Below are 27,095 nucleotides of genomic sequence, written 5' to 3' on the forward strand. Positions count from 1 at the left end.
TTGAATTTTATACTTATAATTCCCTCCCCCATCGATAAACTAAAACCCAACTTGAACTTACTCTGCTTAAATTTAGTCTATAGAAAATTAATAGGGCTCTACTGAAAATCAGGAAGTTTCTGGAATTGAGAAAATGTTTCAAGGTAAAATATTTTTATAGAAAGTGTTTCTCCTTAATACCACATCCCAAAAATGTTTTAATGAAAGAAGACCATGAAATCAAGTAACTATCCCTGGCAAGAAAGATTAAGATTTTTACTATCCATCGATGGGATTTTCCAATGTTTGACCAGAACACCATCCTCTTCCTTCTTGTAACATCCTCATTCCCTCTGAATCCTTTGTCCCACCATCATCTTACGTCCCACCCACAGAAAGACTTCTCTTAGCTCTCAGTTTCTTCATGAGTTTGTAGTTCAGAAAATTGCCTTGCCCCTTCCAATAGATTTGCCTCCTTTCCTCCAAGTGATTTAAACGTTTGACATCATAGAGGTAACTACCTTTATTCTTCAGAAACTCATTAGCAATCTTGAGGCAAGTCTTGCTGATAGGAAACTCATCCTTATCAGCAATGGTATGTCTTCAGCTTTATTGTCTAATGTCATGGCAACTATCCAGTTTTGAAATGAATAAAGACTCCTGATTTACCATGCAATTCACAGAAGCTAAAAGGTGAATCCTATTGCGACTCTCCGTTGATTTAGAGTAAAGCACAGAGAAGCTTACCATGTAATTCTGATGTAAAACGCTATTGATTTACTGTACAATATATAGAAGTTCACAATGTAGCTTTATGGTGAGACTCTGACTGTGCAGTAGCATGAAACCAACTGATTCACTTTAGGGTGAAACTCTGATTTAATATGGATCCTAAAGGATTTTATTGTGTCTTGCTATGGTAATAAAACTCAAAATTTCATTAATTCCTTGTGAATTTCTCAGTAAAAGCCCTTCTGTAGCCTGAAATGTGGCTTTAGCTACCCATGGACAGTGACAAGCTCAGTCTTATTATGTGGAAGTCATGAAAAATCAACCTCTTGAGAACATCTTCTGGCTTAAGACATGTGTGTTACCAACAATCTTTGTGGGGTTTTTTTTTAACATAAACAAAACAGTACTTTTAAATTGTTCTAGAACTATTTTCCTTCTATCTCAGAGATCCTTCCAAGCTGATGCCTGATGGAGAGCTAGCTCAGTCTCTGTGCCTGCTGCATACGCTTCCATTGTACACGTGTCCAAAAGTGTAGTTAATACTAATAATGACAATTAGACCATTTCCTTGGGTTTTCTTTTTTTGCTGAAAAATGCCACAAAATTATATGTCTTGATGCTTAATTTTTTCCATCTCCCCTTTGCAAGACGCACGTTAATTCCACTCTCTCCCCTCACCTCCAAATGGAAATCCAGCAGGTCTCCAGCCCCACCTCCTCACTGCATGCTCACGGGCGATTTCCCCTTGGTTGCATTGGAACTGCTGCCTTTTGCCTGAGACAGGAGTGACCTGCTATTAAATAAACAGGCATTTGCAACCCACCCCCTTGTTACATTCTGAAAGCCAGAGGTTGCCACAGGACAGTTACTTAAATCAAGACAATTTCCAGGCAGGAAGAAGATGTAGAACCCTGGCATTATTCCTCTTCCACGTTTGTTAGTAATAGCTTGATTGAGTATTGAGAGCAAGCCTAAAATGCTGCCATCAGCACCGACTACCCTTTAGATTAGCACACAGCTCCTATTCCCTTGAATGTAGTTAGGCCAGCTTAATGTCAAGGCATAAAAAAGATACTTGTTAAATAATTTCCCCAAAGCTCCAGCTCAATCTTTAATTTGTTTTTATTTTATTTTTTTCCCTCTCTCCCTTTCCTTTTTTTGGTCTCACTTTTGCTTCTCTCTCTCTCTCGCTTCCTCTCTCTCTTTTTTCTTTCCTCTATGCCAAAGGGTACGCCATTAAGTCGGGCTGATTTAAGGGCTGTCAACATCAACCTCTGTGACATGTGCGTTATCCTGTCAGCCAATCAGAATAATATTGATGATACTTCGCTGCAGGACAAGGAATGCATCTTGGCGTCACTCAACATCAAATCTATGCAGTTTGATGACAGCATCGGGGTCTTGCAGGCTAATTCCCAAGGTAAGGACAGCCTGTAATACTTCTTTGCTGTGCCTACGGGGGACAGGGGCTGGCAAGAGGGATATCCTTCACTCAGTAATTCAAAGAGGCTCACATCAGCCTGCCTGGCAGTGAAACCTGCGGTTGCTGTGATGGCTTTCAAAGGGACATCTGCTGCCTCTTCTTGCCATCCCAGGACACAGGCTCGACCTGATCACCCACACACAGACTAGGTTGCCTTCCCAGAGAATAAACAAGTCTTTAAATGGCCACCCCCTCAGCCTTCCCAGACAGTGGCTTTGTGAGCAGGGTTATCAGCTAAATGTCAGAGCGCTGCACAATTCCAATGTTGCCTCCCAGTGTGTGTTTTTGCCATTGAGCTGTGATGGGGGTGCTATGCTTTGCCATTGTTAAAGCTGCCTCTAAGACCCTGTTGACTGGGAGATGGTGATCTCCAGAGAGTGGGGACTCTACAGACACTAAAAGTCATTTAACAAGAGGTGACACTTGTCAGCCCATGCATTTTCCTGTAGGAGACACAACAGCTTCAAATGACACACATCTGCCTTCCTGCTCTGCCCCCAATCTTCTCTGTCATTTGCTCTGGGATCCTGGGCAGGTGGTTAGAAGTAAAGATGTCATCTGGGAGTCTCAGAGAGGCAGCACAGCAAGACCCCCAGAAAAACGACCTTAGCAATCAGGATCTGGCAGGATAGAATGCAAAGCATGTTCCTCTGAGTGACACCTCTATGGAGGCTTGCCATGAACTGTAGGATCCTTGTCACAGGTGGTCTACTGGAGGGGTGACATTGGCTCTCTGATGGGGGTCTGGTCCCATCATCCCAGACTGTAAGGGTGAAGGAGCACAGCCCATGAGAACCACAGCTACTGGGTTATGAAGTATCACCTTAGTGATAGCTAGGCAAGTGTCTAATGACCCCTCCCCCCATGCAGAGCTTTCTAGAAACTCAGCTGGATCACGCAGCCTGGATTTGTGCTACATTATCTTTTGTCAACTTGGCATCACCACCCCTTCCTTCTGACATCTGCTTAGCATTGCAGCAAAGCCAGGAACGATAGTGCCTCGAATCCTCTTCCCTGCATGGATCTGGGCTAGAGTTGGCCAGTGAGGGAAGGGTACTGGGGGGAGATTTGGAAAGTGGAAGGGAAAAAGAGACTTTGATTCTTTGGAAGCAACTGCTGCCAAACCCTGGTAGACTCAGGTTCAAAGCAGCTCCCAGGGGAGCTCTCTGAGAGCCAATGTCTTCACTGCTGGGGTCTGAGAAGGGGGCGTTGGGGCTTCCCTCAGGGTCTTGAGATTCACAGCAGCTTCTGGCCAAGTTGAAAACAACCTTCCACTTTGGTGTCACGTGTGAAATGGCTTCTGTCCTTTTGACATAGCCCTGACACAGCCCAAAGCCTAATTTTGACCTCTTCACTCCACCATCCTCCCCACCACTTCCAAATCTAAATCTTGGTATCCATCTGTTCAGCTGTGCCCACAGGGAAGAGCAACATGTCCAGGTCCTAAGAGAGGCCTGAGCTCTTCCTACCAGCTGCAGACTGAGAAGGCAGAGCCTGGCTCCTGCGCAGCCTGCCCAGGCAGCACAGGTGGGAAGGTGTGAGAAGACAGGAAGTGGCCTGCTAGGAGGTAGAAGAGGCCAGCTGGCCACTGGCTCCTGCCTTTAAGCCTTTGCTCTTAATATCTGTCTCACCCAGCCCACCACCTCGCCCCATATGGGCATCGCCTGGGGCGGGAGCTTGTTGGAAATGCAGAATCTCATGGCCCACCCCACACCTGCTGGGTCAGAATCTGCATTTAACAAGATCCCCAGGTGACTCAAATAGAATATGTTGCTTGAAGGCACAATAAGTCTGCACACTAAGGAAACCTGACCGACTCTGTGAGATGCTCCTCCTTTCTTGGGGAGGAAGGAGTCACTGGGGGGAATGGACGGTAGAGGAAGCAGCAGTCCTCCCTCTGAGCAGAGGTGGAAGCGAGCCAGAGGGGCAGGAGACACTCCCTTTGCCCCGCTGCCTGCTGCAATCATCATGATTCCAGGGAGGTAGATTAGAATCTCAGTGTATAATTCAGTTACGTGTGCATCTGATATAGGTGCTGCTTCCAGCTCCCTTCAACCTTATCCCAGCCTCTCAGATCCTATATAAAGGCCAAACTGGTAAAAATGCTTCCACTCTCCAGTGCTCAAAAGCTGCCTTTATTCTTTTCAGCACAGGAATAAGCATGAAAATAGGTTTTGGCAGGAAATATGGAGGATGGAGAGAGGGAGCTCATTTTCCTCCAAAGGAAAAAAAAAAGGCACTCTTTCTCTTGTACACACACATGCACACTGCTGTGGTCTGAATGTTCGTGTCCCCCCAAAATTCATATGTTCAAGCCCTAATCCCAATGGGATGGTATTAGGAGGTGTGGCCTTTGGGAGGTGATTAGATTATGAGGGTGGAGCCCTCATGAATAGGATTAGTGTCCTTATATGAGTGGCCCAAGAGAGAGCCCTCAACTCTTCCAACTTGTGTGCCACAGTGAGAAATCATCGCCAGACACCGAATCTGCTGCCACCTTGATCTTGGACTTCTCAGCCTCCAAAACTATGAGAAATACATTTCTATTGTCTGTAGGCACGTGCTTTATGGTATTTCTTATAGTGGCCTGAATGGGCTGAGACACACGCACAAGAGAAGGCAGAGGGGGTGTTGCCGTGCTCAGTAGCGATCCTCCTGGACCCCTGTCAGCAGCGGAGGGGGCATCTGCCTCCCTACCGGCCAGCAGTCTATTCTGCTTTTGAGGAGACAGTGTGGAAGTTGTGGGCCCACTGAGCCCCTGTCCCCTTGTTTTCTTGTCCTGTCTGCCCCTCAGTTGGTTTTTAACACCATCCTCTGGTGACACTCTGACCTTCCAAAGGCACTGGTCTAGCAGTAGCCATCGACACAGATTTCTCTTCCTCCCCAGTGTTCACCTCTGCCCATTCCCCTATCCCCTGTCCCCTGACTCCTTGGGCTCCTTTTAGCCTGTGGGGCCAGATGGAAGGGCTGAGTTTCCTTGTTACTCGTCACTTTTTGAGGCCCTTTTGACCAACTGGAGTGCTCATTGGCTTCAGACACTTTTGCCATCCTTCATCTGGGCATTTGGGATGACCAAGCTCCAAGGAGATAGGAATTACAGGAAACAAAAGGGATTTCATGTTTCTCATCATTTTGGGAAACAAATTGAACTTCCTCTGAATGATAACTGCATAGATTTCTGGTGCTGCTGCCCCCACTTTCGTTACTGTGAATTCTGTAGGCCTTTATGAAACCCCACCCTCTGCTTTGTCTGGAAAGAGATGTTACCATCTCTCCAGAACCCAGCTGGACAGAAATGTGGACTCAGGACAAATGTCGTGCTCTTGGGCCAGAATATTCATGCAATCTTACGGAAAGTTTTTCTAATATGATACAATTTAACATGAAAAACATGTCTTAACATCGAGAAAGTCTCAGAGCCTTCATCGGACACTTGCCACTGCGCGTTATTAGAGTTCCTAGCCTGAAATAAAACCTCTCTCTTCTCTTCTCTCCTCTTTACACGTTCCCTTTTGGTGTCACTTTTCTAGCCCACATGGTGTCAGAACAGACCCAGCCTAGGGATTCTGGACCAGACACTTTCTGAAAAGATCTGAGATGTGATGGCTGGTTGTCAAAAACAATTACAGGAGAAGGCGGCAGCCCGCAAGCTGGATGGTGTAGCCGCTGTGCGAGTGGGGTCTACGAGATGCAGTTTTAATATACAGCAGGCACCACTGCAGTGACAATTACATAAAGCAGGTGAAGCTGCTTCTTGCTGGTCAGCAAACATCAGCTCAGAACCACTTTACAGCTCTTTACCAGCAACTAAGTGCCTTTATTTACGGAGTGCCTGTCACTTCCCTTTGGCTGGAGAGCTGGTGTATTATTTAGCACGCATTTATCTGGGGAAAACATTTCAATTTAAATCAGCTGGTACAACAGTGGCTCTTGCCAGACTGTTTCCCTGTGGTTCGAAAAGACAAGAACTGAGTCTGATCTTGGGAGGAGGGGAAGGAGCAGAGGCAGGCAGGGTCCGTTGTCAGAGAGCTGCTTGCATTTGTATCTGAAGTGAGGGAGCGTTCAATGGGTTTCCCATTCTGCTTTTACATCGAGTTATGAAATGAGCATCTTATTGTGTCTTCTGCTTACCCTTCTAGGAAGGGTAACTCCTAAGGGAAAGAAAGAGGAATAAATGATTGTTCCCTGTGCATCAGACACTAGAAAGGCCCAGAACACAAAGGTGACTTGAATTCAGCTGCTTCCTATGCTTACGGGGCTCATGTGAGTGGAGGAGACGTCCCCATAAACAACTATGGTGGCAGTGAGACAAGGACCAGGCTAGATATAGAGGAGCACCAGGGGCTTCTCATTTGATACATTTCAAGGGGTTGAGAAGGCTTCTAAGAAGAGGTGACATCTGTGGATGACTTGAATACATGTGGCTACGAGCACCTGAAATGTGGCCAGTGTGACTGAGGAACTGAATTTTTCCTCTTACTTAATTTTAATAAATACAAATTTAAAGCAACATGTAGCTAGTAGCTACTGTACTGAACGGCAAAGGCCTAGAGCATAGACTTTTTGTCCTGCTAAGGGTTTGGATTTGGGGGAGTCACCAAAGATTTATGGATTTGGGGGAGTCACCAAAGATTTATAGGAAGAGGGTAATTACATTCATATTTGAAAAAGATAACAGGCAGAAACATGAGCATGGTTTACAGGTGGGGACAATGGCAGCACAAGCTCTGTAAGGAAACCATGCATGGGACTTACGAGCCTTGTAAGAAGACCATGCAATGGACTAGCTGGGATGGGATGGGGCCAATGGGGCAGCCTTGGTAGGGAGGGCAGACAGAAATTGAGCTGGATCTGAAGCACAGGAAGATAGCTGTTGAAGGCCGGTTGGACAGGAAGGAGGATGGACAAGCAAGGGTGAGGAGCTGGGGATGAAATTCGAGGTTTGCCACTGGGTGGATGTAGCAGCAATGAAGTAAGCGGAGGACCCAAGAGCAGAAACAGGCTTGAAAAAGAAAGTTGAGAATTCAGTCCTCGGTGGTGTCCAGCTGAGGTTGGAACCATGAAGCTGTCATAGAACCGGTGAGCACAGCCCTGTGGTATTCCTTGCAGTGCTTGCCAAGAAGAGAAGTAGAAGCTGGCTTTAGCTTGAGATGGGAATTCACAGGAGGCAAAGGATTCCACGGTGCCGCTAAGAGGTTATGAAAATGAGTGGCCACTGGGGCTAAGCCAGCAACCGGAGAAGTCAAACTGGGAGGTGGGGCTTCTAGACCTAGGGGCCAAGAACAAAGCAAGGAGTACATTTCTGTGAGGTCCAAGAGCAGGAGTGTGGATTAAGGTGTGGGAGAGCCAAAGGGTGGGAGGTGTGGTCACAAAGAGGAATACGTGATGGCCTCAGAGAAAGAAATATTCCTTGTGGAGCCAGAGAAGAGCTCGGTGGCATTACACCAAGGACCGGTCTTCCGCACGAAACCTCTGGGCCTGCAGCAAAGGCCCTCTGAACACTACAAGTACCACCACCAACAGCGACGACCACCGTAATGATAATGTCAATGTTAATGCACATTTGCTGTGATTATATGGTAGGCATTTGCCAATCAAGAAAATATGCATTTCTTAGATCCCTGATTTTCACCCTTGGTTGCATGTTGTACTCACTTGAGACACTTTAAAAATATCAATGCCTGGGTTGTACTTCAGCAGTTGTCATTGAAAGAGTCTGTTGTACAACCTGGGCTCCAGGAGTTTTATAAGCACCCATCTGGTTCCCATGTCCAGCCCAGGTTGGAAACTGCTGCCCTCCCTAGGTGTTCCTCAGAGGAAGGCTGTGAAGTTAGGAGGTTACTAGTTCAATTGTAAAGATGAGGAAACCGAGGCTTGGAGAAGCTAAGTAACGATTTTACCCAGGTCTCCCAGCCTGGGGAACTGGAATCCTAACCATTAAATAATTTTGCCTTGTTAGGACAATTCTGTTGGGTCAGCTTGATGGTCTCCACCCTTCCTTTCATATTATTTTGGATTGTCATCAGCTTCGTAGGACTTGGAAAGCCTTAAGTGGAGAAAAAAGGGGGAGGCCACAGGCTCTGGTTGTTTTCTGCCTAACTGGCTGTCTTTGTCAATCTGGTTCCTGTCATATGTCTCAAGGTGATAAGTAAAGGGTAGTAGTGGACAGACCTTCTGCCCACCCACAGCTTTTGAGAGGCAACAGAGCCGAGATCCATCACTACCCCATTGTGGAGCAGCATGTGGCTCACTTCCAAAGCCAGCAGTGTGCACCCCTCAAAGCCTGAGTCTCTTTAGGAAGATGGAGCTATATGTGTATTTCAATGTCTGGGCTAAATTTGAATGTTGGTGTTAAGGTTCCTCTGTTGTTCCCTTTCCTGTTATCTACATTCATCTGATTCATGCTACCTGTCCTGTAGGTGTTAATCCAATGCCACAGACGTTTATTAAGCACTTGTTGTGTGCCCAAACTGTGCACGACAGGCATTGCTGGGGAAACAGGGAGCATAAAACACATTCCCAGTCCTAGTGACCTCCTATGCAAACGTATAACTCTGCTTCAGAAGGTTAGTTTATTGCTGTGAGGAAATTGCACTCTATGGGGCCAACGTTGGGAGCAGAAAGAGGAGAGTGGGTTTGAGAGACACTGAGAAAATGCATGGGACTTCAGCAGGCGGAGACAAGGAGAGCTGGCTCCAGTCCGGGAGAAGACTAGAAGTGAGAGGGTGGAGGTCACAGGGGTGTGTCGGAGGGACAGGAATGAATATGATTTGGCTGGAATACAGGTATGTGTGAGACAGTGGGGAGAGATGAGGCTGAAATGTGGGTTGGGCATGGAGGACCTTTTCGGGTTAGGAAGCTGCAAATAATATTTTATGAGTTTATGACTTAGGAAGCTGTAAATAATTCAGTAGGCACTGGGGAGCTACAGAAGGTTTCAAAGCAAGAGAGAGATGGGTTTGGACCTGATCTGTAGGGAAATTGATATTGCAGCCCCAGGAAGCATCGTTTGGAGTAGAATGGATGAGGCTGCCGCGACACTGGTCAGGAACTGTGGCTACCCAGAGGAAAGCCAGGTAAAAGAATGGGAGGCACTAGTGGAAGTCACTGCGGGTACGAAACAGCCCACATGGGTGTGAGCTTCCTCGCTGGTGAGGGGACGGGATGCTGCTCACAGGAAGAGGCCTGCAGAGTGGAGGGACAGGCTGTGGGGAAAAAGCAGTGCTGGGAGGGTTGGGTTTTAGTTGTGGTTCATTTCCATGGGGACTTGGTGGAAAATCCAGGTGGGCATGACAAGCCAAAGGGCAGAAACGAAGTCCTGAATGCAGGAGAAGGTCACCACTGGAGGTTGAGCCCATTGCTCCTGCTCCAGGAGTGAAGGAGAGTCTCGGGCAGGGGGCGGGGGGAAGATAGTTGAAGGACAGAAGTCTGAGGACCATCTTAGAGAGAGAGGACACAGGGAACCACAAGCTGAGCCGGGACCCCAACATCCCTGAAGAGGGGCAAGCCGAGATATCCACTCTAGGACATGTGTCCGCTGCCTGCTTTCTCCTGCCTCCTCTAAGTTCATTTTTCTATATTCTGTGCCTCTTTATAGCCACCAAGTTAAAAAAAATTACAGTGGCTTACACACTCACACACACATGGAGCACATTTCCTCCAGCCCTCCCTGACCTGGAGCCAGAGTTTCACTAAATGAATGTCCACATGTGAGCCGACCCTCTCCTTTGTCTGCATTTCAACAAAGGTTAAGAGCCTCAAGTTGGGAATGACATTTTTCTTCCAAAGTATGGCAGCAGCACTTGGAGAGATGGCATTAATTGGGGGCAGAGGGTGTGCCCTACCCATCCTAAAGTCTGAGATGTCTTTTACGGTTCCAGAGCAGGAAATGCGATTTCTGTTTTATCTTTGTGTGAGACAGTGTGGATTAGGATCTCCAAATTATTGGATGACAAAAAGCAGCACTCAAAAGGACCTTCCTAAAGTGTAACTCTGGGACAAAACCCTCAGGATGGAATGTATTGAACATCTCTGTGTGTTAATTTTCAAACGGTCAGCAAAGACAGGCTGGTAAGCCTTGTTGGTAAGAATGTGATTTATTTTGAGCAGTGATTGTTTTATCCTGGTCGGTACGAGAGTGCATGTGTCAAGAGTGGTGAAGATTTGAAGGGAATAATTGACAAAACAAAAGAATGTTGTAAAGAGGACAACCAGAATGGGACCATGCCAGGGCCACGTGTCACTTGCCAAGTGGTTAAGAAAACAAGGCTAGCAGACTTGAAGGGCCATTTTATCTTCTGCTCCATGGGATTTTTGTCCCAGGACCAATGGCTAATACTTAAGGAGAACCAAATTTTAGCCCAACACAAGGGAGACGTTTCCAGATTAGAATGGACTGACTTAAAATGTAGTGAGCAGCCCTATCAATGCATATCCTTTTGCCAAAGGAAAGTAACTGACTTGCTCTTTGTGATGGGAGGGAGATTGGACGAGATGAGTTCTGTGGTCCTTTATAAACTGAGGGTATCCAGTATTTTCTTGACTTTTATGACATAGGGATCCGTGTTTTATATGACCTACATTCTTACTCCAGAGGGAGAGCTGTGGTGTTTGGCAGGAGGGGGTCATGGGTCTTTCAGTGGAAGCGTTCACATCCTTCCTGGACAGCGCTGTCTTTGTGTGTAAAGATGGCGAGCGGCCGGCCTTGGGGTGAGCAGCTGCACATCTGGCTTTTACATTAATTGGACAGACCACCCTCTCTTCAACTCCCACGCCACCCTTCCACACCTGCCCTCTCCTCCTAGCGGTCGGCCTTCTTCCCCTTCTCCAAACCTGGCTTCCCTCACACCCAGGCTGCTCCCTCTTTTCTTGCAAACACACCTATGCACGGATCCTCACACACATTCTCCCTGCCTGAAATCCGAGAGGCATTTTTTCAGCTGCTCCCATATAACATTTCATTACCACAGTATTCCCTCTCAATTCTGAAATGGCGGTGGGGGAGAAGCCATTTCTCTTTATACCCACTGAATGAACAAAGCTCGGTGCTAAAATATTTTTCTTCCGTTGTAACTGAAACTGCTGTTGGCTTCCGTCCCAAAAACCAGAAAGACAATTATACTTAACTGTTTAGAGATTTATAAATACCACACTGGAGTAGCCTCTAGGTAGTAACTTTAGATACCCAGCCCAATAATTTTCTTTTATTGGTTTGTGATTTAGATCTTATTTTGAGCCCTCTATAATAAGAGTAGTACATTTCATTAAAAGAGCTTACTAAACAATAAAGAAAATCTGGCTTAGGGCTCTGAGCAGGTCTCGAGTACAGAAAGGGGTCTGCCCTGTTACATTTCTTCTGTGGACATCACAAGATGAATCCTAGCGCAGGGTGCACATGTATCTCAGCAAAGCGGCAATTGCAGCTGTTTTCTAAATGACTTCAACTTAGGAGAATTTTTCCTACACAGCATATTTCATCACATGAGAGATCCTCTGAAGACTGCCATTTACTATTATGGTAATACATTCCTAGTGAAAGAAGCAGGGAAAAACAACAGCAGCAGCTGGAATGAGAGATTGAAAAACTTGGAACACTTTCTGAACCTATGGAGGGCTTTATGCCCTCCATACCTGAAGGTCTTTCTTGGACAGTGGGTGTGGGGAAGAAAAAGTAAGAAAAGATGAAATAATCATTCCCTTCCAACTGCATGAAGAGCTGTGCCCTGCCTGGGACAACTATAGTGAAAGGAAACCTTGGCTTCAGAGACAGAAAACAGATGTGGGGTGGTGTTGGCGTTGGGCTGAACTCATTGTCTCAGCATCGGGCTCTGGCATGATGGTTTATCCCTCAACATTTTGGTGCCTAGGTAAATCTGCTTTTTAAAAATCGCAATTTTCTTTTTTCCGGTGAGCCATGCACTACACACATTCATATACAATATCTCATTTGATCTCCCTGAAAACCTGCTGAGGCAGAGGTTACTATCTCCATTCTACAGATGAGAAAATAGAGGCTCTGGAAAATTAAGCACTTTTTCCTAAAGTCTTATAGCTAGTGAAGAGCACATGGAATGGATCTCCAAACTGATTTCAAAGTCTATGCTTTTCTCACCACACCAACTTGTCTTATAAAAGGCAAGTCTTGTTCTGGTGAGAATGGGCCTGAATCTATACGTCTGCTTTCAAGGGTCCTGGAAGCTCCCCCAGAACATTCAAGGGAGTGAAAGCACTAAGGTGTGCCAGCCTCACTCCTAAACTAACCCTTGTGTCCAAGGGACTGACATTTGTTCTGAATGTTTCTCATCTCCACAAATCTCCATTTTGTGAGTTTCTGGCCCCACCAATACCAACAACGAGAGATACTATTCTCCTGAGTCTGGAGTCTTTCCTGCTACAACAACTGGACAAACAAAGGTAGAGTTGGGGAAATATCAAGCATTCTGCTGAGCCTGTCTCTGTGAACAGTATGATTGTTTGAGCTGTTCTTTTCTTTTTCTTTTTTTTTTTTCTTGTTAATATAGATTTGACTTCGGAGCTGTCAGAAAGACAGTGGAATGTTTGAGACCCAGCCATTGCTTTCTTTGTTAAGAGACTTAACAAAATATTTCCCAGTTTTATCTACTCATTCCACTCTCCAGGTGGAAGTTTCCATAGAAGGCCGTAGATGAGAATGAATAGACATCTCTAGCCCTCAAAGTCTAGGTTCAGAAAATCGTCCAGAGAAAAAATGTCCTATGGGAAGAAAGTGCAGTTGTATATCAGAGAAGGGTAAAGGAAGTCTTATAATCCCATGGACTCTCTAAGACCCCTGATGAAACTCTGGATAAGGATAGGTCAACCAACAGTTCTTTTCCTGGACATCAGTTTGGTTTACACCTTGTGCCTGTGGTTAGTATCCTTGCTTTTTTCATAGTCTATGCCATCATGTAGCTAATAGGATCTACGGGCAAACGTGACAAAGACATATGCTAATAAAATAAGTTGTATGGTACAATACACACTTATCGAGATAGGATTTGGAACATTGCAGAATACCTTACAAAGATCATAGTATGAGCCACTTGTAATTTACTGAGGCATAGATTTAATCCACCTGCTGTGAAGATAGCATGCGTCCCTCAAGGTGGCAAATGAGCCTAGCCTACTGCTCTGCATTTTTGTCTTCACCCATCTTTGTATAGGTAAAAAATCATGTACAGTTCTAAAACTTTTATTGTTTTTTCATTAAAAGTGGCCCTGCAAAGAAGACAACTGATTTATAAACCAAAATGTTCTGGATTTATAGAATATTTAAGGCTATGAATAGTCCTTAAATCCTTCACTTATACTTCATGAAATGTTCTGGAGGAAAATTATTCCTAGAATTCTAGAAAAGTAGTATGGTAGTCACTGAGCATCTCGTTACATAACTCCAACACGGATTTTCTACCAGATGTTTTCAGTGCCACATGGATGTTGCCGTACAGTGTATTATGAGAAGGCAGAGGTTGCTTTGGGCTGCAGTAGTCAGGGGAGGTCCAGAGTAAATGGACTTGGATTTGAAGTAGGTGGGATGATCAATAAGTAAGGGTGCTGATGGGCATATGGGAAGGCCTGAAGCTGAGGGATAGAAGGCACATAAGCAGGAAGGGCCACATGTATTTCACAAAGCGTCGCTTGGCTTTGTGTGTACTAATGATATAACCAAGGGACTTAGAGCGATCACCATGTCAAAGGAAATGATTGCAGGTGAGACTTCTGTTAACTTGAATAGGTCCTCAAAAGAGCATCCTGTTCTGTTGTTTTACTGACCTCCTCACCTGCACCAACTGTCAGAAATATTTTTAAATGCTTCGCACAGACCTTGTACTGGGCTGACACTTAGCAGTGGTTTGTGAAGGCAGCGATAAATGAATAAATGATTTAATCCACTGTCTGTTGCATGCAGCCTGCTCTCTCTTAGTTTGCGCTGACATGAAGCAGCTCAATACCTTTATTAAAAAACCTACGCCTCCCCTCCAGGCTTCAATCACCCTTCATTCATTTGACAGCTGGGCACTGGGCAAGGGTTACAAAGATCAAAGATGTTGAACTTACGTGTAGGAGCCTTGGTCAGACAGCTAAGTTGTCTCCAGTATAAATTGTCCTATTCCTTTAACCTTTACTAGTAGCTTCTGGCCCTCAACCTTTGACTGGTCTCACTGCATATACTGTGACATAGTATCAGCCCAAGGCCTGAGGAGGCTGTAGGACTGAGACCTCCAAAGTTCAATAAAGGACAGAAAATATCTCTTCTTTCTGCTCCAGGGAGCTCTGAATGGTTCCTGAGAGCTTCCCTGGCCATACAGGGATGGGCATTCCTCTCAGCAGTAGACAGGAGCAGGAGGAACTTAGAAGATGGGATTTATAATGGTGAATCACAGACATGGCTGTCAGGGAGCCAGGTTTTAAATCCTAGTTCTGTCAATCAGGGGTGACTTGACTTTGGATAAACACTCCACATTTCATTTCTTCATGCATGAAGTGGGGTTTGTTAAAATGACCTCACCCAAAGATGCTGAAGAATCAGTGTGTGAATTCAAAGAGACGATGGCTGCAGAAGGGTTTTATAAAACATCAGGGGCTACAGAAACAGCACTTTTGCTGTCAGATTTAATCATGGCCCATGCGGGGTCTGGAACAGACAGCTTGGGTTTGAATCCCGGCTCTGCCACTAACTAGGCCTGTGCAAACTATTTAACCTCTTTGTGTCTCGATTTTCTCACTGAGAATACACATGCACCTGGCTCATCCAGTTGCTGTGAGAATTAAATGAGATACAGGGATTTCTGTTGTCCATACAGTACCTTTAACTAAGTCAGAAAAAGCCACTCCTTTCTCAAGATACTTTATTTCCATCTGTTGAAAAATTGTCATAATGTACTGATTATGTTTGAGCAGTACACTTTTCTGCCATCTGCAAGGAAAAAGTATTGTAATAAATATGCAAATATACAATGTCCATGATATGAGTGGTGCCCACTTAGATTAGCTATTGTGCAGTGCCCAAACTTTACCACCATACGTGGCAGCCCTGAGTGAATGGATGTAAAGCACTTAGTGCCTAGGATGTAGTTGGAGATAGAGCAATGTTGGCTGTTTTTGTTATTACTGCTGGACAGTTTTACTGTTTTTTTTTCATTTTTCCCTCAAAGATGAATAAATAACAAGGTATTATCCCTTTGTACCTAGCAGCCAGAATGACCACTGACTCTGTTTATCTATAAATATGCATAGAAAATAGATGATAGTGGAAATCAAGACACCTTTGGGAGGTGAGCAGTCCAGTTAGGTAGACTTACAAAAGCCCACCAAGGAGTTGAGGAAGAACTGGGGCAGATTAACAGTGCGTCCTGGGAATTTTCCCTCAGTGGACAGGCTAGCATGGCCCCACACAATGGAGCTTCTCTCTGAAGCAGAGACTAGCCCTGCGACAGCTCACTGACAGAAGATCTCGTATACTTCCAATCTACACCGATTGGTTATGGCAGGATCCCTGCTCTTGATGAAGTGACACATTCCAGAGCTGCTGTGGCAGAGTAGGACCCATGCTACTCCACCTAGATGACAGGTGGTACTTGGTTTCCCTCCTTTGACTCTTTTTTCCCTCAAAAGAGTAACTTTGCCCTCAGCCAGGAGACCTGTAGCATATTAGTTCCTAACTGGGGAAGGGGTCTTGCACCCTTTTTAATATCTAATAAAATGATGCATCTTCTCTTTGTGCCTTCCCCCACCTCCTCATAGATATATGAAGATAGATTTGCATATAAATTCAAGAGATTTACCTGGCTCAATGGTTTTCTTCTCCCCACTAGCGTTATTGAAGTATAATTGACAAATAAAAATTATATATATTTAAAGTGTACAGCATGATGATTTGATGCACATATACATTGTGTCGTGGTTACCACAATCAAGTTAAGTAACACATCCATCACCTCACATAGTTACTATTTGTGTGTGTGTAGCGGGTGAGAGCACTTAAGGTCTACTCTCAACAAATTTCGAGTATGCTGTATGGTATTATTAACTATAGTCACATACTATATTTTAGATCCCCCAAATTTATTCATTTTATAACTGAAACTTTGTACCCTTCCCACACCCCGACTCCAGCCACTGTTCTACTCTCTGCTTCTAGTTTGACTTTTTTAGATTCCACATATAAGTGAGATCATGCAGTATTTGCCTTCTGTGACTGGCTTATTTAACTTCGCATGATGTCCTCCAGTTCATCCATGTTGTCACGAGTGGCAGGGTTTCTTCCTTTTTTATGGCTGAGTGATATTCCATTATATATATATATGTATACATACACACACACACACACACACACCACATTTTCTTTATCCATTCATCCATTGACAGACACTGAAGTTGTTTCTCTATCTAGGCTATTGTGAATAACGCTGCAATGAACATGGACATGCAAATACATCCTTGAGATACTGATTTCATTTCTTTCAGATATATACCCAGAAGTGGGATTGCTGGTTAATATGGAAGTTCTATTTTTAATTTTTCATAGAAACTCTATATTGTTTTCTATAATATAATGGCTATACTAATTTACATTCTCACCAACAGTATATAATGTGGTTCTCTCTTCTCCACACCCTCACCAATACTTATCTCTTGTCTTTTTGATAATAGCAATCCTAACAGGTGTGAGATGATATCTTATTGTGGTTTTGATTTGTATTTTTCTGATTACTGGTGATTTTGAGCGCCCCTTCATATATACTTGTTGGTTGTTTGTGTATTCTCTTAGAAAAATGTCTATTCAGGTCCTTCGCCCATTTTTTAATTGGGTTATTTGTTTTCTTGCTGTTGAGTATGTGAGTTCTTTATATATTCTGAATATTCAGCCCTTAGCAAATATGTGATTTTTAAATGTTTCCTCCCCTTCTGTAGGTTGCCTTTCACTCTGTTGTTTCCTTTGCTGTGCAGACGATTTTTAGTTTAATCTAGTCCCATTTGTTTATTTTTGCTTTTGTCGCCTGTGTTTTTGGTGTCGTATCCAAAAAATCATTGCCCAGACCAATGTTAAGGAGGTTTTCCCCTGTGTTTTTTCCTAGGAGTTTTCTAATCTTACCTTCAAGTCTTTAATCCATTTTGAGTTGATTTTCATATATAGTGTAAAAGGATCCAATTTTATTCTTTTGCATATGAATATCTAGTTTTCCCAACACTACTTATTGAAGAGACTATCCTTTCCCCATTATATGTTCTTGGCATCCTTGTCAAAGATTAGTTGACCATATATGGGTGGATTTATTTCTGAACTAGCCCACTGGTTTTCAACTTTAGCTGCACACTGCAATCACTTTTAACATCCTCAAAAATTTTAACATCCTCAAAAAGCTCAGGCTATTAAATCAGACCCTGGGGGTAGGACACAGGCATCGGCAATTCCCATGTGCATCCCAAGTTGAGAAGCTCAGGCTTAGCCCCTTACTTACCCAAGGAAACCATCCCCGATCCTCGTATCTGGGCTGCTGATTCAGGAAAGCGTCATAGAACTGGCAGCCTCCTAGGAGTGATTGCTGAGAAGTTTGGAAGGCATAATATAATGGACATTATGAAAATGCAGAATATATGAGAAATGAACTTTTATTCACAAACTTCCACATGGTTCCCAGCAGGGAACCAGTGGGAACAAGGAAAATAAACCAGGGGGTGTCCATTTGAGAGATCAAGGCAGCTGGGCACAAGTAATTCTCTGAATGCCTAATCGGCATAGGAAATGGAAGAATTTTGAAAATCAATCAGACCATGGGTCTAAAGGCAAGCAAGGAAGGTAAATAATGAGAACATCAGAGTTGAGGTTTCACACTTAATCTATAAAACTACTTTTAATAGGCCCCTAGGTGATTATAAATTCACAGTGGCTTTCTTTTTATTGGGATTATATGGAGCTGTTACACATTTCTGAAGGAAGCCCTTCCCATTACGCAGGTGTGTCTCCTTATTTATTTACTTATTTATTTGCATTTAGGATACTGAAGAATTAAAAAAAAAAAACCCTCATTTCTATGAGCATTAATTATATACCGTGCAAGGAAGCAATTGTCTCTGCGTTATGAAATATTAAATCAAAATGCTTCCCGTTCCCACACGTCCCAGAGATAAATACAGCAGTATTTTGAAGCCCTTCTTGGAGCTGTTTTGCCTGCAAATTTATTGTTTTGTCTCCATTTTCAGAAAGCCCTGTTTTCTATGAAGTATAGCACTCTAGGTAGTTTTTAAGGCGCAAACTCCTCCGGAGTTGCCTATGTCGGCAACAACTCTTACGTAGATGGCACACGAGGGATGGTGTGTTGATCGGCTCCTTTAAGATGACAAATGGGCAGAGAGTATTATTGTCTTTGATTGCACGCCTTACATCATCTGTATGTAGGAATAAGAGGGCCATACTTTATCTTTAGCCATTTTATAAATATTTAAGTCCTTATAGTTGCCTAAAGATATTAAAGCATATTTTACAGTAGTCAGAATATAAATATTATATATAGCACAAGATACCAAAGTAGTTTAATGAATTCATAATTTTCTGCTCACATTTATTGGAATGTGTTTTATGTTCCAAAAGTTCCATTTAAAGAATAAGATACCATTCTGCTCCCTGACAACACACCAAGTTGGCCTGCGTTGCGGGCGGGGCCTCGGTTCCAACGTGTGGAGGCTTCCATTAGGAAGCAGGGAGGCAGGAAGTCAGGGCCCTGGCATATATTTCTTCTTTCTCTAGGTTTAAAAAAATATGTACGAATAAAATTTTTTGAATAAACAATTCTGGTGCTTATTTAAGTCATAAGGCGTTTCAAAGAGAAAACTTTTCATAGCCCCTTTCTTTTATTTCAAGAAGATTAATTCAAAAACCTTAAGTACTGTAAAGATAAAGTTTGCAATTTTCCTGTCCTCCCCTCTCCAACTCCCTTTTGTAAACAGGGATGTAGATCCTATTTTGTGATTCAGGGTCTTGATTTGGGCAGTGACTTCCCGATGCATTCTGAATCTCTCTCCCTAAGTTAAACAGTTTCAACTTCCTTTTTCCTTCTCCTAAATGCAAGAATATTACTGCACCTCTTTTCAATTTTCCAGTGAAATATAAAGACTTTCCTCTTTAATATTTCACAAAGTTTCTCCAGCTCCCAGTGGGAGTCCATGCTGGGTAATGTTTGCTAATTACCAACAACAAAACTAGACATACAACGCTGGTAAATTACCTGACCCTTTCCATTTTAATGAGACAACAAGGATTTCGCGAAGTGATGTTGTTTCACTGGTTAATGGTGTCAGCAATGTTGTAATTGTGGGTTGAGACACATTAGCTGAACAACCACATGTAGAAAGGGCTTTCTGTCGACAAGCCCTTTGGAGACTAGAACCATATTATCATTAAGCCTTTGTCATTTGCATGCTGCTAATCACTTACTTTATTATCCCGTGTATCCATTGTCTTTCTTTAATTGCTCTTTAAATTAAAATTAAAAATAGTTCTAAAGCCCACAATGGCTGGGATAGCATCTTGATTATGAAGATAACTTCAAGAAAATGGAACAACTGGTAATATATTGCCAGGATTATGAGAGTCCCACCGTTATGTACTGTGCCTGCCAGGCCTCAGGGGCCTAATTGTAGTGCTTCTCTTCCTTTAGCCCGTACTGTTTGTTTAATAAATGGTTATTTATGGCCTTCTCAGCCATTATAGCAACTTTGGAGAAAGTACATTCTTCTCATTGGTCTGGGCACTGAAGTTTCATTCTCCTGGCAAAGGAGGAACGCTGAATTGAAAGCAGGATCCACACTAGGGCTTGTAAAAGAGTCTGCAGGGAGCACTCCTTGACTCCCCTTGCTATTTATTCTGTAGGAGCTCACTTTTAAAACTTGGAGTCATGAAAGAGACATAAACTTCAGAGCTGAGAGGGGACTCGGAGTCATCTCCACTTTACAGATGAAGAAACTGGGAACCAGAGCCATTGCCACAACTATGACTACATAGCAGCAAATGAACCTGTATTGACTGTTAGCAAAGGGAGTGGGCATGTGTTAGGGGATGCTCCAGAGAGAGGATATGATGTCATGCCTAGAGCTGTGACATGCCAGCCACATGGTTGTCATGGCACAATGTGTTCTGTGTGTGTCTCTTATATCTGTATCTGTATCTATGTCTATCTATCTGTATATCTATATCTCACTGTGTTTGTTGATACAGACTATGTGATAGGATACTGTCTTCCACTTCTACTTTCTTACAAAAACAACCCATGAATGTTTCTGTAGCCACTTCTGAATATTGAATGACTAAACCCCAAATTATCACAGTTCCAATATTATGTATGATGCATGATAATCAGAAGGGATTTGGAGACTTTCCTGCACCTCGTTTTATGGATGGGAAAACTGAGTTTGGACAAGATGTTGAATCCTTCTGTGTTTTCACAGAGAGTTAGGAGTTGACCTGGAGCTAAAACCCTTGTCTTTTGTTTTCTCTGCCAACTCTACAACTCTATTATTGATAAATAATCATAAGTTGGTACTTACAAAGTGCTTATTCTGTGCCAGGCACTGTCGTAAACAGTTTCCTGTGTTATTAATATTAACTCATTTAATGTTCATGCCATATTACTCTCCCATTTTACCAGTGAGGAAACTGAGACAGAAAATTTAAATAAATTGCTCTCGCTCACAAAATTAGAAGCTGAAAGAGTCGGGACTCAAAACTCAATCAGTCTAGCTACAGAGTTCAAGCTCTTATCCATGATGTTATGGCTTATTTCTGGTTGTGGTCAAAAGATATTGATCGTGCTTTAAACGGAGTTGCTCAGAATCAAACCAGCGTGAATCAAGCCCTCCTCTGGTGAAGATCTGTGTATATGTGTGTGGGAATGTCTGACCCCAAGATCCAAGATCCCAGTTACATACTCGTCCGCCAGCATAAACATATATACAGGAAACGCTTTAACACTTAAAAGAAAAAAAAATTAAAGTGATTTCTTTTAAAGGACTATCAAATGTTTGGAACCTCAGCAGCTATCTTGGACCAGGCATCCTGTCTCTAGAACCATTCAGAGACAGCTGGCTGAAAGTTGTTGGTGATGGGATTCTGCTTTTCTGAATTGCATGGCAGTGCCTTGGATCACTTGGCAAATCCATCTTTTACAGCTACTTAATTTTCTGTGAGCTTAAGATATGGATGTTTTAGTTTGCTTGTGATTTTGTAGCTCTGGTTTTTGCTATGCTGGCCATTGATTCATACTAAACCAAACAACCGGGGCCCATTTGGCATTTGGTATTTTAAATGTAAAAGGACATTTGAACTACATGACAAATGCTAAAAAACAAAGCCCATAGCGCTGAGAACATAAAGAAACTGTTTATAATGAAAAGGTGGTTACATTTTCAGTCAATCTATCACTTTAATGAGCTCTTTGCATTTCTTTGATTAATGCTCGCAAAAGGGGGAGAGAAAAATTGATGTAATGGAACCAAAATGGTATATAGTCTTGGCAGCATGAGGGGGGATTTTTGTGTGTTTTATTAGTATCCCTTTCATATCAGTGTCTTGTAATGTATATGTCTGCCTTTTCCCTGGCATAGCGAACCTCTAGTTTACTGGAAATATGATCCGGCACGAAAGAGGAGACCCCATGGTAGTGGCAAAACAGCCTTGTCCTCTTGTGGTGGCAACAAAGAAGGAGGATCCCAGAACAAGAATTAAGAATAAATAATAATGATAAAGAAAAAGCTGGCATAGTCTATGCCATATTGAAATTGAGGAATCCAATAGGTATATGAAGATAAGAGAAAATTAAATGCTAAAAACATTTAAACATTAGTATGTAGTAATTAGTACATATTTAGTAGTAATTCATACATTTCTAAATAGTGAATAACAGGAATGGAAAAAGGGCAGAGGAAGACATCTTCATGAAGTGTCCAGCTGCTAGGAGTTAGTCAAGACAGGGGCAGGAGCTGAGTTGGGAGGGAGGAGAGGAGGCAACATTTCTGAGGCTTGGTGGGAGCAGAGGTGAGATTAACAGATGCTCTTCATCTATGTTGGAAACCAGCTCTAACTGCTCCTCCCTTCAGCTGTGCTCACAGGGCCTTGTGTCTTTTCTTGGGCACGTGGGTGCGGCCTCGGCTCTGAGATTGCGTGGCTCTCATAAAATGGTGAGAGATTGAAACAAGCAAGAACTGGGATCCCTGAAACTCTCTTTGTGCCCTGTTCTTCTAAAGTCTCGTTACTCTCTAACCTTGGACTGGTCACTTCTAACCCAGAGCTTCAGTCTCCCCAAATGCCAGATCAAGTGGGTGCTCAATGACCTTTCACATCCAATGGGTCAACAAGTCATGTCCATCCGGGACATCAACCAGCCACTCTCAGCCCATAGAGCTCACATGAGGTGTCAAGGTTTCAAGTATTTTTCTTACATTATTATTATAATTTATAATTTTCAAAATTTTTCTCATTGAATAAATAAAACATTCATTTTAGAAGATTTAACAACTCATATAAACAAAAAGTCAACATTCCTTATAATTTTACCATTCGGACATAAAAAAGTTGACATATTAGTCTTATTTCCATAGATATAAATACTTTTACCCTAAAAAAAATGGATCATACATATTGGTATGTGACCTGTGTTTTTCCACAAAGATTTTATCAAGACTACTTTTCTCTGGTCATATTTTCATTAAAATTTTTTTTTCTGCATTATTTTCGGTGAACACATACTTAACATAATCAGTTTCCTACAATTGGACATTTATGTTGTTTTCGATTTAACATTATGACTTAATAACTATGAATGATGAACATGGTAGCCAAATCTTTAATATTAGGAAATTATGAATATATATATTTTTAGAAGTGAAATTGCTGAGGCCACAGTGTGGGTAAAATTTTAAGTCATTTGATTTGTACCACCTAAGTATGTCTTATTTTTAAATTATAAGACGGATTAGGAGGAGGTAAAACTGAAAAGTTGTGGAAAATGCACTGTGACACCATGAGCTCTTGGGCAAATGGAGACATTATACCAGGTGAATTTTAGGTTCCTTACAAATCTGTAGCTTTAGTTGCATTTGAGTTGTGACTAGCTCTACTCTTTTCTTCCCTCTTTCTATTCAGCAACCCCTCTGAGAGAAAGATATTAGACAGTAAACTCTTTAAGCTAATTTTAAATAAAGAGACCCTCTACTTGGAGAGACAACTCCTGCAAATACATTTGTTTCATATGTGTGACACATGTCTAAGTGCCACGTATATTTCATGAAGCTTAATGGGCAAATAACTATAGAGAAGTTTTTTTGGTTGGTTGGTTGGTTTAATTTGCTTTGGTTTGGGTCAGACCCAAAATGCAAACTCTAAAAAGGATGAGGCACTTTATACAGTGGGTGGAGCCAGATTCCCAAAGTGCTAATCAAATACAGTCTCTAGAAAACTGTGCCACTAAAAATGTCAGTGTCACTTATTGTAAATAGAAAGAAATGGAGGGAGTTCATACTCCCAGGTCTTGTCCCTGGTCACTGGAAGCACACAGGCAACCTTGAATAAAGATGCAGTCAAGTGTTTCAGTAGAAAATCAAACATGCATGAACCATTTCAGCGTAAAAAGAACAGAGATTTTTCTCAGTTCTTGTACTAGTTGGGGCATTTTGGTGCAAGTGAAATCGAACTCAAAAAGGCTTAAATAAAAAGAGAGTCCTATAACTGGTGAGCCTCTGGCTTTAGGCACATTTGGGTACAGAAGCTTGAATGGTGACAGAGTTATGTCTCATTCTCTTCACCTCTTGATTCATTTGCCCTGTTTTCTTTTACCCCATGGTGGGCTAAATGGTCACAAGCAGCTCCACACTCATAGACTCCTGGTTTTTCAGCCAAAGCATTTTTAGCATCTTTTATATAATGTCCATGGATTGGCCCCAGCTTGGACAGACCCATCTGTAAACCAATGGCCAGGCCAGGATGATGGAGGACCATCTTGGGGCCCTGTGAAGTCAGACTGTCTGGCTTCATGTTGCTACTCCTGTGTCCAGGGTGGGGACAGGATTGCCCCCTCACCACGACCAAACACCGTGGAATGGATTCCTCGCATGGAGAAGGAGTTGGAAGGGAGAAGATTAACGACAGATATCAGCTATCCTGGTTCTGTCGCTAACTGCTTCCGTGGCCTTAGATACAGTAACCTCTCTGCTCTGAGCCTCAGTTTCTTCATCTGTAAATTGGAGGGGTTGAATAGATGATTTCCAAAGCTCTTGTGTCTCTAACATAGAGTGACTGGTAAAGAGGCAAAAGAGACCCAAAAGGTTTAGGTTTCATAGAATTGTCTACGTATATGGACTACAAGCTCTATCTTTCTGCTTTGGGAAGGGGACGGTTGTCGGCTCCAGTTTCTCTACCAAGCACAGAGGCTATTTTGTGTAGAGTACATAACTCCAAAGTCAAAAATGCACAGTGGAGTTTCCCCAGTTCCCTTTTTGGCATTGATCTCCAGCACCCTGTTGGGGGCTTCCAGCTCAGGCTCCTAAGTGAAGAGTGATCAGTTGGAGTAGCCTTTGGGCAGCGTTAGGAGAAGCTGCCGGCTTGGCAAATAATCATTTTCTACTGAGTAAAGATGGTCAGCTGCACAGCCTTCCTGACTCTGGACCCCAGCTTTGTGGGAAGCCACTGAAAACTACTGTGAAAAAAATATTACAAGGCTAACGTGAGGTTTTTTCCTTTGGTCAGATTTTTCTTGCATTCATTTCCAAAAATCTATTTCCCAAATCAACCCTGAGTGCACGGATTTTCCCCCTACAAGTTAGAAAGTGATTGTGCTTCTCTACATGGAATTTTCTTTACTTCAGCTGCTGAGGAATTTGTTGGAATACATACTGCAGAAATGACTGCTGTGGCTATTACTGTAGTTGCTCAGGGGAGCTATTCAGATGCCTCATTTATTGGAGCTTAATAGATTAAAAGTCCAAATTGAGTCTCATGATATAAGCCTAATCAAGTTCTAATCTGCATAATTTTCCCATAAGCAACAATGGGAAATTTGGATAATTTATGTTTCAGCAGTTGCCAATCATGTGTTAAATGCATCGTTGCATTTACTTATCAAAATATTTTTATTGATCTGCACTTCATCTGACATTTGGCTTTGGGGCTTTTTTTTCCCCTGGCATTAACAGGAAATTTAATTCATCTCATAGATGATGTAATATGAGATGTTTCTCTTGATTTTAACATGTCTTTATAGATCATTTTTAACGGTGATCTTTCCCTTTTACAACTTCATATTGAATACCTGTCTCAGCAAACCTAGATGACTCGGCCTAATTTATTTCCCTAGTTTAACGTAGCATATGGATTTCTAACCATCATTTATATGCACACAATAAAAGATAATTTGGCCTGCCATTTGAACCAATTCCTTTATGTTAAGTCTATGGGGGTGGGAGAAGCACTTACCTTCATTTCTCCATCTATTCTAGGGGAGGTGATTGATAAGAATTTCCATCTCCCTCTCTCCCTGGAAAAGCTTGGGGATTTAACTAGGGAAGATTTAGAAAGTACTTTGTGTTTCCCCCATGGAAAAGTACTGTAATAAAGCATTTATTATATGTACTGAGTTGTGCATGCTGCCATACCAAAGCAAGTTAAGCATAACTACAATGGGTCCCAGTTGTGGTCTGCTATTGTTTAAAAGTGAAAACAATAAAAAAGTAAGACTGGCCTGGGCCTCAAACTTGCCTGCCAGGGTTGCTACCCAAGAAGGAGAGACCAGCACACACCGGGGATGCAGCATGGTGTGCAGCTGTCCCTGGATTCCGAGGTCAGACTGCCCGGCTGCAGCTCCCAGATCTAGCACTTAGCAGCTGGGCATGTTTGAGCGGTTACTCAACTGCTCTGAATCCTATTTTCCTCTTCTGCACAATGGAAATATTAAGTCCCCAAACTCATAGTGCTGTTATGAGGAATAAATGAGGTGGCCCATGAAAAATCTCTTCGCACAGTCTGGCACTTAAAAAGAAGCTATATGGTGTGGTGGTTTAGAGGAGACTCGAGGACTAGTTTGGCTGAGTTCCAATCTGAGATCTGCTGATTCCTAGATGTGTGCCCTGGGGCAAGTTGGTTACCTTCTCTGTGCTTCAGCTCCCTCCTCTATAGAATAGGAGTATCTACTTAGGATGGTTTTGAGAACTAAAGTTATTAGATGAACAGGGTTTAGTGCATAGTAAGCACTCAATACATGTAAGCTATTTTCTTATCATTCTTTATTTTCTTGAAGTTCTATTTCAGCCTTCCTTTGCTTTTTTCTTCATTCTCAAACATCGTAATCAGCCTAGACCTAGAGCATTCTTGCCTTTGCTTCGAGTCCCATAAAACCATCACCTGGAGCCTTTCTCATTTTCTAGTACACTTGCATTCACTTTGCCCTAGAACGCTTTCTAGCCGTTCCCTCTGTAGGTTTTGTCTGAGCCATAGCCTTTCTTTACATGTAACCACATGGTGACTCTTAGATGCTGCATGTGAATGCATACATGCATACAGCAAGTGTCCAAAACAATTAATAAAAAAAAAATATGAGTCCCTAGTGATCTCCTTGTTATTCCTGTCTTTATTCCTTATGCTTCTTAGGAATAGGCCAAGTGTTTGTTACCTTCTTTAATTCCAAGCCATCCTAACGGAAATTAGTCTTAACCTGTCACTAAAGGACACTTAACCTTCCCATAATCTCCCTGGCAGAGGCCCAGCACTGTCAGACCCAGGAATAACCAGTATCTGAAAAGAACATCAGACACCACTGACGCTGTTCAGCTGCGCCCAGCAGGGTGTTATGGGCAAATGCTGGAGAAGCATGTACGGATTAGTGAAAACCACTTCAGGAGC

The 27,095-nt window shown here is 42.8% G+C and overlaps 1 protein-coding gene across 23 annotated transcripts in view; it reads left to right on the forward strand.

Moving 5' to 3' along the window:
• The window catches only part of KCNMA1 (potassium channel, calcium activated large conductance subfamily M alpha, member 1), a 740,417-nt gene that overhangs the window by 672,008 nt on the left and 41,314 nt on the right, over nucleotides 1-27,095 (forward strand). For all 23 annotated transcript variants that reach the window (XM_012663330.1, XM_012663323.1, XM_012663335.1 and 20 more), the window contains one exon: nucleotides 1,939-2,131. In XM_012663330.1, coding sequence (XP_012518784.1) covers nucleotides 1,939-2,131 — 193 coding nt within the window. The remainder of the gene's footprint in view (nucleotides 1-1,938; nucleotides 2,132-27,095) is intronic.

The sequence above is a fragment of the Propithecus coquereli genome, unplaced genomic scaffold (assembly GCF_000956105.1).
Source record: "Propithecus coquereli isolate 6110/MARCELLA unplaced genomic scaffold, Pcoq_1.0 Scaffold80, whole genome shotgun sequence".
NCBI lineage: Eukaryota > Metazoa > Chordata > Mammalia > Primates > Indriidae > Propithecus > Propithecus coquereli.